At 37.1% G+C, this 12,723-nt stretch overlaps 2 protein-coding genes across 2 annotated transcripts; both read right to left on the bottom strand.

The window, feature by feature from the left end:
- On the bottom strand, window positions 1–1,224 carry LOC141439960 (gastric triacylglycerol lipase-like). Its single transcript, XM_074104424.1, has one exon. The coding sequence runs from the start codon at window positions 1,222–1,224 to the stop codon at window positions 1–3; it is 1,224 nt and encodes a 407-aa protein (XP_073960525.1).
- A 2,540-nt stretch (window positions 1,225–3,764) lies between these two features.
- Window positions 3,765–5,186, bottom strand: LOC141439708 (gastric triacylglycerol lipase-like). The gene has a single exon (XM_074104053.1). It carries the CDS (start codon window positions 5,139–5,141, stop codon window positions 3,921–3,923), a length of 1,221 nt encoding a protein of 406 aa, XP_073960154.1. The 5' UTR covers window positions 5,142–5,186; the 3' UTR covers window positions 3,765–3,920.
- Window positions 5,187–12,723: the final 7,537 nt, after the last annotated feature.

The raw sequence follows: 12,723 nt of genomic DNA, 5'->3' as shown, positions 1-12,723 counted from the left end.
TCAGACATGTTTCTTTAGAATATTAAATATGGTTGGGTACAGATATTCTGGTACAGTTTTAGCCCAGACGAAATCTAAATGAGACCACAACTTGGGCTTTAAAACTTCATAGTGTACAACGTTAGGTAATTTATCTCTAAGATGTTCTACGTCTTTAACTTTTGACAATTGATCATTTTTACCAGCAACCAAAGCCATTTTTGCCGTAATGGCACTCAAATCGTAATCTGGAGGAGCTATCGACCCGTATTTAGCCAAATTCTTAATCGTCCCATAATCGTACTGGCTGAATCTTTTTCGTAGATATAATTGATTCAAATGAGCCAAGGATTTTCTCGAAGTTGCTGCCGGATAATGGCCGAATATTGTTCTCAAAAATTCAGGTTCGATATTACTAGGATCAATTCCAGAAAACGGGAAGAGCGCTCCGAAACCACATAAAGCATAACTGATAAGGCCTTTACTGCAGATTAACGTGATGATATTAGACAACGCCTTATGATCTTGCAAGATTTCCTCCATACCGAGTGATTTCAATAGCAGAGAGATTGCAGGACCCACATCTGCTACTAAAGATACAGGTGGGGCTAGATTGCTTAAAAAAGCAATAGGAGCCAACGATATAGTCACTTTTATCCTCTCGTTGTATTCTGGTCTTGTTGAAGCTAGAACGTAATGCACAGTGGTTCCTTGAGAATGACCAATTGTAGCAATGCTGTCTTCACCAGTTTTATTACGAATGAAGTCTATCGTAGCAGCGAGGTCGTAGTATCCGATCTCGTGGAAACTGAAATTCCAAAACTCTTCTTTATCTGTATCAGGATTTAAGTTGACGTGGCGTCGTCCATATTTATTTCCTCTGCTGTTTCCAACCCAAACATTATAGCCTGCATTAGCTGATGTAATAGCAAGAGAGGTGTTACCTCTTATAATAAACGTGTCAGAAGTATCATCAATACCATGGAACAGAAGCACCGAAGGTCCATTTCCTGGGAGGTTGAATAGCGTCAGAATGTATCCATCTTCAGTAGTCAAGTTATACTGATCAGCGCTATGGCCATATTTCGTTGCCAGTTGTGAAAAATTCAGCTTCCCATCTTCAGATAAAGTGGCGTCGGAAATGTCTGCAAACACTGATTCGAACTCATCTGCGTGACTGGACGAAGTAATGTCAAAATATAAAAATATGATACACGTTACTAGAAATAATTGTCGTGTTGTCATTATGATAACTTCACAAGCCAATGAATGTGGGTTTTTTAATAGGCGCATTTTAATAGGATTGAAGTTTGTTCTTAATTAACATTTTGTTTGTTAAATGTAACATTTGTTTACACACTAACGCCAAATTTGTGTAAATATGAATGTATGTAAACTATGTATGTAAACTCTTTATTGCACACAAAAATAAAAATACAAATACACAGAGAGGAGAACAAAGGCGAGCTTATCCCTAAAAAGGGATCTCTTCCAGCTAACCTAATTAAGAGAAGACAATTTATTACATAGAGGATAAGCAGACAGGAATGAATGAATGAATGAATTAATATTTTTGTGAATTGAATCTCTTGTTTTTCTACATTAGATGACTCGGTGGATTTCAATGAAATATGCCATGAAGATAGCTGAATTTTTGGAATTATATATGTACATATGAAGGCTACTTTTTATCTCAATATTTCTATGTAAACTCCCAAAAAAATCCATGGGTCTGCTTTATAACATAAACATATATTTTATTTTGGAGATTCCTATTAAAATTTCAATTTGACAAGCGGGCCTGGTTTATATACGAGCAAAGACGACAGTGAAGACTAGTGTTGAGTCAAAAATCGGCCATGTCCGAGTTGAACTCGTAGGTATATGGTTCCGTCCAAATATTTATGTATGCAGTGCGATGCCCTTTTAGATAGATAGTTACTGACGGACTGACACAAAAAGTTTAGATTTTCAAACTTTCGACATCTGTAGAAGTTTGGCTGGGTTCGTGGATTTTTCTCTCAGGTAGACACTACATCTTGGGAAATACAAGTTTTCAAGGTTTCCCCTTTACTTGGGTACTGAACCCTATCTTCGTGCCAATTTTCAGTTTTATATGTATCGTGGTTGTATTCACGATCACGATATCACGAGTCACAAGTCACGATGTTGTCACTTGTCAGTCAATCGATATAATATAGTCTAGTCTAGAATTAGGTGAACCAACTTGACAGTTCATTATAGGTAACTACACACAAAATAATATTGTCACAGTTTGACTAGTGCTGTAATATTGATTTAAAAAAAAAGTCAATATGAAACAATAATAAAAGAATTCTTTTATTTGAAAGATTTGAAAAAAATCTGTTGAACATCAGTAAGTACGCCATCCGCCATTTTATTTTATTGCCATTCGGCTTAACTGCCAAACTGCCATCGCCTGTTTATTCGAAAGTATTTTCATTTATTGTGAAATTTTCGTTATGTTGTTGATTTATTTTTAATTGTCATTGTTAGACTATACATCTCCAATATTTTTTCATTCTACACTTCCACTGAGCGTAGATAATAATATATAGGTTAAGATGTTGTTTGAGTCTTGTAACCAAGGGACTGGGGGGATTGTATGGGTACAATCCCTGTGTTATCACTATATTTTTCTCATGTAATTTTTTTTTTCATTTTATACTGAAGTTTTTAAGTATTTTATTTGTTATTTTTTATTTTGAAAGCAAAAAGCAGCCAAATTTCTTGCGGCGCATTTTTCTTGGAAATGACGGTCTTTCCGAAAGCGCTGGAATTTTAATAGTAGATTGATAACCAAGGGTTGAATGTGACCCATTTCACCCGAGGTATTTCTGGCGCTCGAACGAAGTGAGAGCGTCAATAGTTCAAGGGGAAATGGGTGATTTCACTCGAGTTAGATATTCTTCTTTTGATTTCAACTGAGAGGAAAGTAAAATACTACACGCATATTTTATAGAATATGTATATTTCAGTTGAGATTGAGATAGAGGTCAATCATGGCCAGTTTTGTGTAAATAAAAAAACAAACAGATGTTCGGTGTACAACCTCCATTGTTGTACATAAGCTCATTGGTCACGACGTGCATCTAGATGGCTATGCCGAAACGTGAAAAAAAGTGTCAGGCTATGATGGCATTATGGCGTGCAGCAGAATCCATTAATATTATAAATGCGAAAGTGTGTGTGTTCGTGGGTTTGTATGTTTGTCCGTCTTTCACGTCGAAACGGAACGACGCATTGACGTGATTTTTGGCATAGAGATAGTTTATGGGCCAGTTTTCGAGGGATCAGCGCGCGATAACCTAATTCTACGCGGGCGAAGCTATATCTCAAAGTTGCAACCACTGAGAGCAGGCAGACCAAAATTGTTCACATCAGCAGACCACTCTCCAACCCATAAAAATAAATTTAACCGTATCCATGATCGTTTTAAAAAATCCTGCCACCTCTCAGTCTATTAGACATCCCCCTTAGATCCAGCGTATAAAATTTTGAACATTGACCAGATTTAAACTTCGAGATTGTCATAAAATTTGACACGGGGTCTCAGGATGATAAAATGCATGATTCACTGATCACGCGAATAACGTTATACGTGTTTGACTATGGCTAATCTGAGTTCTTGATACAGCCGTATTAATGTTGCATGTTTTACAAGTGACTTTCCTAGTGCCCGTCTTACTTAAAAATAAATACTACAATAGTATACGAGAGCAGGACAAAACGTGCAAAAAAAATCAAGATACTTAGTCATTTTTTTATTATTGTCAACATATAAAATACGTTTAAAACGAATCACAAGTGGTTATCTTTCTTATATATTTATTTAGTGTCTAGTAGATTTTTTCTAGATTTACTAGACACTTAGTAGAATTATTATGTACTGCAATGAGTCGTTCATTCGCTTATCTTACTCAGACATGTTTCTTTAGAATATTAAATATGGTTGGGTACAGATATACTGGTGCAGTTTTAGCCCAGACGAAATCTACATGAGACCACAACTTGGGCTTTAAAACTTCATAGTGTACAACGTTAGTTAATCTATCTTTAAGATGCTCTACGTCTTTAACTTTTGACAATTGATCATTTTTACCAGCAACCAAAGCGATTTTTGCTGTAATGGCACTCAAATCGTAATCTGGAGGAGCTGTCGACCCGTATTTAGCCAAATTCTTTATCATCCCATAATCGTACTGGCTGAATCTTTTGCGTAGATATACTTGATCGAAATGCACCAAGGATTTCCTCGAAGTTGCTGCCGGATAATGACCGAATATGGTTCTCAAAAATTCAGGTTCGATATTACTAGGATCAACTCCAAAAAACGGGAAGAGCGCTCCGAAACCACATAAAGCATAACTGATAAGACCTTTACTGCAGATTAACGTGACGATATTAGACAACGCCTTACGATCTTGCAAGATTTCCTCCATACCGAGTGATTTCAACAGCAGAAAGATTGCAGGACCCACATCTACTACTAGAGATACAGGTGGGGCTAGATTGCTTAAAAAAGCAATAGGAGCCAACGATATAGTCACTTTTATCCTCTCATTGTATTCTGGTCTTGTTGAAGCTAGAACGTAATGCGCAGTGGTTCCTTGAGAATGACCAATTGTAGCAATGCTGTCTTCACCAGTTTTATTACGAATGAAGTCTATCGTAGCTGCGAGGTCGTAGTATCCGATCTCGTGGAAACTGAAGTTCCAAAACTCTTCTTTATCTGTATCAGGATTTAAGTTGACGTGGCGTCGTCCATATTTATTTCCTCTGCTGTTTCCAACCCAAACATTATAGCCTGCATTAGCTGATGTAATAGCAAGAGAGGTGTTACCTCTTATAATAAACGTGTCAGAAGTATCAGCAAGACCATGGAACAGAAGCACCGAAGGTCCATTACCTGGGAGGTTGAATAGCGTCAGAATGTATCCATCTTCAGTAGTCAAGTTGTACTGATCAGCGCTATGGCCATATTTCGTTGCCAGTTGTGAAAAATTTAGCTTCCCATCTTCAGATAAAGTGGCGTCGGAAATGCCTGCAAACACTGATTCGAACTCATCTGCGTGACTGGACGAAGTATTGTCAAAATATAAAAATATGATACACGTTACTAGAAAAATAACTCGTATCATTATTATGATAACTTCACAAGTCAGTAAACGAAAGATTTTCACCAATGTTACAATTAATACCAATGTATACAGTACATTTGTTTATATAGGTACCACTAGTTAATTTTATACGATTTAAATAACATCGACGGTCGAAAGGAGAAACCCTTTATGCGACATTTCTTGAGCTTTATAGAACAGACAAAAGTTTTATTTTGAAAAAAAAAACAACTTTTTTCCAGCCAGTTTAGAAAATGGCGTTGTATCCACGAGTTATTTCGAATTTAAATAGCTATTTTGCAATTATATCGTAAGTTGGCGAACATTTTATTCTAAGTTAGAATTTTGTTACCACGGGAGTGACGATCATGTCTTTGTTGATACTTAATTTCTTTAAACCTAATTCTATCTAACTACCGCAAGAAGCATCGAAGTGGCGTGCTTACTCGTATCTAACGGATATTAAATTCAGCGTCCGGGCCTTCTGTCGCCAGAGCGTTGATGTTGTTAGAATGTTTACATTACAAGGGACTTATTAACTCATCATCACCATCATCATCCCAGCCAATATGCGTCCCACCGCTGAGCACAGGCCTTCTCTCAGAATGAGAGGGCTTGGGCCATAGTTCCCACGCGGGCCCAGTGCGGATTGGGAACTTAACACACCATGAAATTGCTTCGCATGTGTGTGCAGGTTTCCTCAAGGATATGCTTTTCCTTCACCGTAACGCACCGCGGTTCGCAGGCTAGAGCCCGTGCCGGAGCCCGGAGGGAAGTACAAGCCGATTTTTTTTTTATTCCTGGAGGCCTTTCGACTGTCGGGACGACAGTTTGCTCGTAGGCGACCTAGTTTATCACCAGAAGAACGCCCAGATTGCGTCCGTAGCGCCCTTTTAATTTTTAAAATTATCTATCTGCATACCTAGATATGCCTAAGCCAAGCCCGCTAAACCAAATTGTATTCTACTCCTGAGCGATTTTTAGAGTCTTCTTTTCTTTAGTTCAGTTAAAATTAGTTTAGTTAGTTTTGTACTCAAATCACAACTTAGTTTAACTAAGACATGTTTAACATTTCTTGGGCCGGAAGGACGTGTCAGATATTTTTGCATGCTCCGCTGTGGCAGATATTAATGCTGGTGACTGTACGAGTCTTATAAACAGAGCCCAGAATTTTTACGGCATATTTATCTGTCATAGTAACTTCTCACTTATCTGCTCTACCTAAATGATATGGATAATGATATTATCGTAAAATAATAATCGCTATATCTTTTCTAAAGACACTAATGGAACACTTATTAGCACTACTAGAGAGTTTGAATATGAAATTGAATTACCTATTAAATTAGAAACTGTTAAATATTCATTGTTTTTATTGCGTAATCCATATTTGTCTATTTCACATTTTCGACTGCTCAAAAGTTAATTGGAAGAGATCGCTCTTCAACAATAAAACCGTCTATTGTTGACCTCTACTTTTAATATTTTTGAACATGTTGTGTATCGATACATATCGATAGGTATAGAATGTCGGAAGTGAGAAGTCACTATGACAGATCTGAAATAGTGTAACTGGAATAAACTCTTTAGTGCCAGAGCTTCAATTTTAAGTGTTTATAACACTTCAAGAGGATACGTTTATGAATGTGAGAATGCTTAAATGACAGAGGTTAAATTTTACTCAAATTATGTGCCGCATAAGGAAGTCTTTTGCAAATTGATGAACTTTTTTTAGGACACTGTAACCGATATAAATGTCGCCAGATTACCATGACCTATATAGTAAACGACGCAGAAAAGCTGATTTTAATGATAGGTACATATAACTCGATTTTGTTTAAAATGTCGCTTAAAGGGTTTCTCCTTTCCACCGTCGATATAATAGTTAGGTAAAAACATAGTACTAGAGGAGGCATTAATTGCGGGCACGTCAATTGGTAACGTTTACAAAAAAAACAATTAAATTTCGAGTTGTCAGAAGAAAGTACCTATTTGTACTTAGGATTTTTACTCCTTACATATTATATTAAATTTATTGATCGGATAACTCGCGTCTTAAATCGTGTTTAGCCCGATATAAATAAATAAATAAATAAATATCACGGGACAATTCACACCAATTGACCTAGTCCCAAAGTAAGCTTAGCAAAGCTTGTGTTATGGGTACTAAGTAACGGATAAATATAATTATATAGATATAGATACATACTTCAATACTTACATATTAAACACCCAAGACCCGAGAACAAACATTCATATTTTTCATACAAATATCTGCCCCGACACGGGAATCGAACCCGGGACCTCAAGCTTCGTAGTCAGGTACTCTAACCACTAGGCCATCTGGTCGATACGTTTCGGGCTAATCCGTAGCCCTTCATCTTCGGAGCAATGCGACTCAGCGGTTGCTGCAACACGCGCACTGCGCGCGCGACTACCCGACGAAACATGAAGGGATTAGTCCAAAACATGTCGGGCTATACTTGATTTAAGACGTGAGTTATCCAGGTCAATATATTTAATATGAGTGGGTCTCACGGTAGTTCCTTACATATTAATTGGTCTGTAAGTTAGGTACCTAGGTAGCCGAATGTACTAAAGCCAATTACATTGTAAATAAAACAGGTACTTAATACTGAACATAAACAAAATAATAATATACTTATATATATACTTTATACATTACCTAGGCACATTATGGGAATATATAATATTTTTTCCAAATTCTTGGCAGTCTACTTTTTACGCATTATATAGACAAATTAAAATTGATTTCATTTTGATATTACATGATTTCGACATAGAGGGTGAAAATACTAGGTAATTTATAAATACTTCGTACAGATACCTACTCGTATACTAAAATGTATTTTTTGTAAACGTTACCAACTGACGTGCCCGGAAAATTCCTCCTCTAGTGCTATGTTTGCTTAGGTAAGTGTATAATTTGTTTCACAAGTTTTTATTTAACTTGTAATGTATGTATGTATGTATGTATGTGCTGGTCAAATTTTGCAACCGAATTTTGACCAACTGTCACTATTTACTAGTGAAATTTACGTATTCGTGTATTATTAAGCAAAAATAAATAAATATGCATCACCACGAAACCTACTGCGTAGTTAACTGCAAGAACAATGGCAAAAACAGTGATCACAAATTCTATAAATTTTCACAAGAAAGATGTTTTGTATGGCGTCGATGTCACTGAAGTTTGACGAATTACACGAGCTTCAATGGTGTGGCGCATTATGAATTTATGATCCTCACATTTAGTTTCTTTTACATCTTGGACATATTGAGCCAAAACTAATTGTTTTCCTTTTATTGTTGTTTGTGGTTGGAAAGCGATGTCGTATAGTGTGCTCGGAACCCAGTTTTATAATTAATTTGGCCATGTTTAACTGAAAATACATAAAAAGTCTGCATTACTAATGACCTAGGACCTACATTTCATTGAAATTATTATTTTGTCTACTTACTCTTCATAAGGACAGCCGGCAATTTGATATTTCAGTCCGCCGTGATTGTAACCGCTAGCTGGCGCTGTCATCGGGCATCCAGCTAAATAATTCTCTGGAAACACTGCTGGCGAAAGTTGATTTCACAACTTCATTCGCATGTACGTGGCTAGATAAGTGCTGAAGGAAACGTACAGTGCATGGTAGACAGCCAATCATCGTGATGATGACTAAATTGTAGCTTGTGGCTTCGTGAAATAGGGCACTGGTCTTACTGGTTAAGATTTTGAGACTTTATATGGAAATATCGGGATAAAATGTAGCCTTTATGTCATTATGTAACCTAGCTTAGACATGACTTAATTTAAATTTATAGTCAAAGATAACAATCACACAAGTGTATGCAGACTAATATTTTTAATTATTTGCCACCTGCTGCGAAATTCCACCAATTCAGCTCCCGCTGAAAATCTAATTTCAATAAATGAATGAAATTCTACGTATACATACTATTTCAATTCGTTTATTCGTAAAATTGATATTAGAAAGAAAGATTATATAAGCATGAAATAATCTTAGGTCTAGTAAATAAAATTTAGTCATGTGGAAACTAAGTTTCAAGCATAGATGACTAAATTATCGGAATGACTTAAGGGCAACACACACAGAGAGCGGGTGCGGGTCGTGCGCGGGCCCGCGACGGGCGTATTTGCATGGCGGTATATGGAAGCCTTCACACAGAACGCGGGCGCGGGCGCGGGTCGTGCGCGGGCCCGCGCCCGTCGCCCGTCGTCACAAACAGCGCGCGGGCCGAGCGCAGAGTTACCAACTCTCAAAAATATTTATCCCTAAAGCTTAAGTAAAAAACCCCTAAAACTCGTTTTTAATGAAAATGTTTACTTTAAATTTGAATATTTCGCAAAAAAATTACTGAATTGAAAAATCGTCTTAGTAACCCCCTTATGCTTTTAATTTAAAAAACCCTACACTATAGGGTTGGATGAGAAAAAAAAACCCTTTTACTTCTATGGAGATACCAAAAAAAATTTTTTTTTTTTAATTTTTCATTGTACCATTTTGTCGGGATAGTTTTCATAATAAGTATATCCGTGTATAATTACAGCTTTGAAGCATTGATAGTCCCTGAGCAAAGCCGCGGACGGACAGACAGACAGACATGGCGAAACTATAAGGGTTCCGTTTTTGCCATTTGGCTACGGAACCCTAAAAACCGTATTCATGCGCAGTAGCTAGTTGGCGAGAATAAAAATTATTTATTTTATTTTTTTAACTAATTGGTACTACAGAAAAATCTGTTATTTTTTTGCATTGACTAGTATAAGCTTATTCCTGTCTATAAAAAAAAACAGCCACTTTTAAAAATTTCATCCATCATTACATAAATTGGATTTAATTAAGTAAGTAAATAAAGTTTGACCTTGGTGCGCCAGCGCGTTTGTCGTTTTCCACATAATTATATCTCGCGGCACTGTATAATTCTGTGTCGAGTTGACAAAAATGTCGTATCTATTATTGGTTCTAGAACTGTTTTAATTTGTAGTCCAAAAGTCGCCAGATACTTAAACCATTTCTGTCGTCAAAACTTATTTGCGGTCGCTAAGATTTAAGCAAAAGTCGTCACTTCTAGGCACTAAGTCACTAAACTGGCAACATTGATAGCCGCCGCGGGCCCGTCGCGGGTCCGACCCGCTCTCTGTGTGAATACAACGAACCGCGCGGCTCACGCGGCGGACACGACCCGACCCGCGCACGCTTTCTGTGTGTGTTGCCCTTTAAGGCTACATTTTATCCCGATTTTTCCATATAAAGTCTCAAAACTTTAACCAATAAGACCAGTGCCCTATTTCACGAAGCTACAAGTTACAATTTACAAGTGGTAGTCTTTGTTTAACAGGATGCAAAGAGACTACCGCTTGTAAATTGTTACTTGTAGATTCGTGAAATGGGCCTCAGATTCAGAATTTTACCCCGATGTTATTGATACAAAGTTAATAAAGATTGCATTGTGTATTTCAGGAATTACCATTAGAATTTAATAAAATCTCAATTCTACCACAGGATCTAATGGTGAAGACCTAAATGGTTCGTGTAAACTTTACACGAGTGGTGCCGCGTGCAAAGATTAGGTTCCAAATAAAAACCGGTTTAATTGCGATAGCTCGTATGTCTATTCGGATCGTTATCAGTTTCCTGTCGGTTATATCCTGTCAGATATAGTTGATTTAGATGAAGTTCGGTGTACAGACAGTTTGCATTCCGGGAAGGACATACACCTCCTGAGCCCATTGCCACCTGCTTATGTGTTTTTTATTTTTTGTAACTTGTCTTATTTGCAGTGACAATAAATGATTTTATTATTATTTTTATTATTATTTGAGATAGTTTTTATCCCGGAAAATTGCATAGTCTCCGCGAGATAGCGACAAACGAATTCTACGCGGACGGAGTCATGGGCAACAGCTAGTCTTATTTATTTATTTATTTATTTATAAAAAAGATTATCTTGTGGGCTTACAGTAAAAACCAAAACATCCACAAGCGAGTAAACTTATAACTAGAAAATACAGATGAAAAATATAAAGATTAACTTACACTACAGGCTTACGACTATTTAAAAAGCGGCTGAATTTACATAGGAGGGTTGGCCAGCTATCTGCAAATACGTCGGCCTCCCGGATCTGTGCGAGGAACTCGTTTATCAACGCAACAGCCCTAGCGGTAGGTGCATTGCCCGCTTGCAGGGTCCTAGTTTTGTTCACCAGGGTGAAAAGATTGCGCGGACGCCTCCCTTTGCGAGTTGCCGCACTTATATATTTGTCTGGCACAAATAAATGCAATTTGCCTAGTACCACCGGATTGTCCACCTTATGACGCAAAAGTGAACAGTAATGAGTGAGCGTTGCAAACTTACGTCTCAATTCCAGCGTTTCCAACCCGACCATACCGGCAACAAACAAAGATGGATATAGAGTAGGATAATATCCATAATATTTTTTATAGATAAACCGAGCAAATTTACGCTGCACTCTTTCTAACATTAAAGCATATTTCCTCTCTCGGGGATCCCACACAACTGCGTTATATTCCAGTTTGCTTCTTAGGTACGCATTATACAGGAGTATAGCTACTTTAACATTTCTGAATTCAGAAAATATCTATACATATGCCTGAGACATAATCCATACTATATACTATATATACAATTATACTATATACTATTATAATTTATACTATATACTATTATACTATCCTACTAATATTATAAATGTGAAAGTTTGTGAGTGAGTGAGTGAGTATGTTTGTTACTTTTTCACGCTTAAACGGCTGGACGGATTTGGATGAAATTTGGCGAAAAGTTAGTTTATAACCTGGATTAAAACAAAGGATATTTTTTATCTCGATATTCCCACGGGATAGGGATAAAATCTCGAAATATAAACCGCTAGGCTTAGAGTCATGAAATTTGGTAAGTAGGTAGTTGGACGTCTGGAATAAAACATAGGTGACTTTTTGACCCGATATTCCCACGGGATACCTAGGGATAAAATCTTGAAATAACAACCGCTGGGCTTTGAGCCATGAAATTTAGTATGTAGGTAGCTGGACCTCTGGAATAACACATAGGCGACTATTTATTCCGATATTCCCACGGGATAGAGATAAAATCTTGAAATAATAACCGCTGGGCTTAGAGTCATGAAATTTGGTATTTAGGTAACTGAACATCTGGAATAACACTTAAGTGACTTTTTGACCCGATATTCCTACGGGATAACTAGGGATAAAATCTCGAATTAACAACCACTGGGCTTAGAGCCATGAAATTTGGCATGTAGGTAGCTGGACCTCTGGAATAACACATAGGCTACTTTTTATTCCGATATTCCCACGGGATAGGGCTAAAATCTCGAAATAACACCCGCTGGGCTTAGAGGCATGAAATTTGGTATGTAGGTAGCCGGACGTCTGGAATACCACATACGCTACTTTTTATCCCGATATATCACAGCTCATATCACATGGAACTTTTTTAGGGGTTGAAATCTCAAAAAGTACTTGGATTTGAGAAATAATTTATATACAGAAATATAGCTGGAGAATAGCTTAATAAAACAAAACAA

Source organism: Choristoneura fumiferana, chromosome 21 (assembly GCF_025370935.1).
Source record: "Choristoneura fumiferana chromosome 21, NRCan_CFum_1, whole genome shotgun sequence".
In the NCBI taxonomy this organism is placed as follows: Eukaryota; Metazoa; Arthropoda; class Insecta; order Lepidoptera; family Tortricidae; genus Choristoneura; species Choristoneura fumiferana.
The sequence above is the reverse complement of the archived record's forward strand: the minus strand, read 5'-3'. Positions and strand labels throughout refer to the sequence as shown.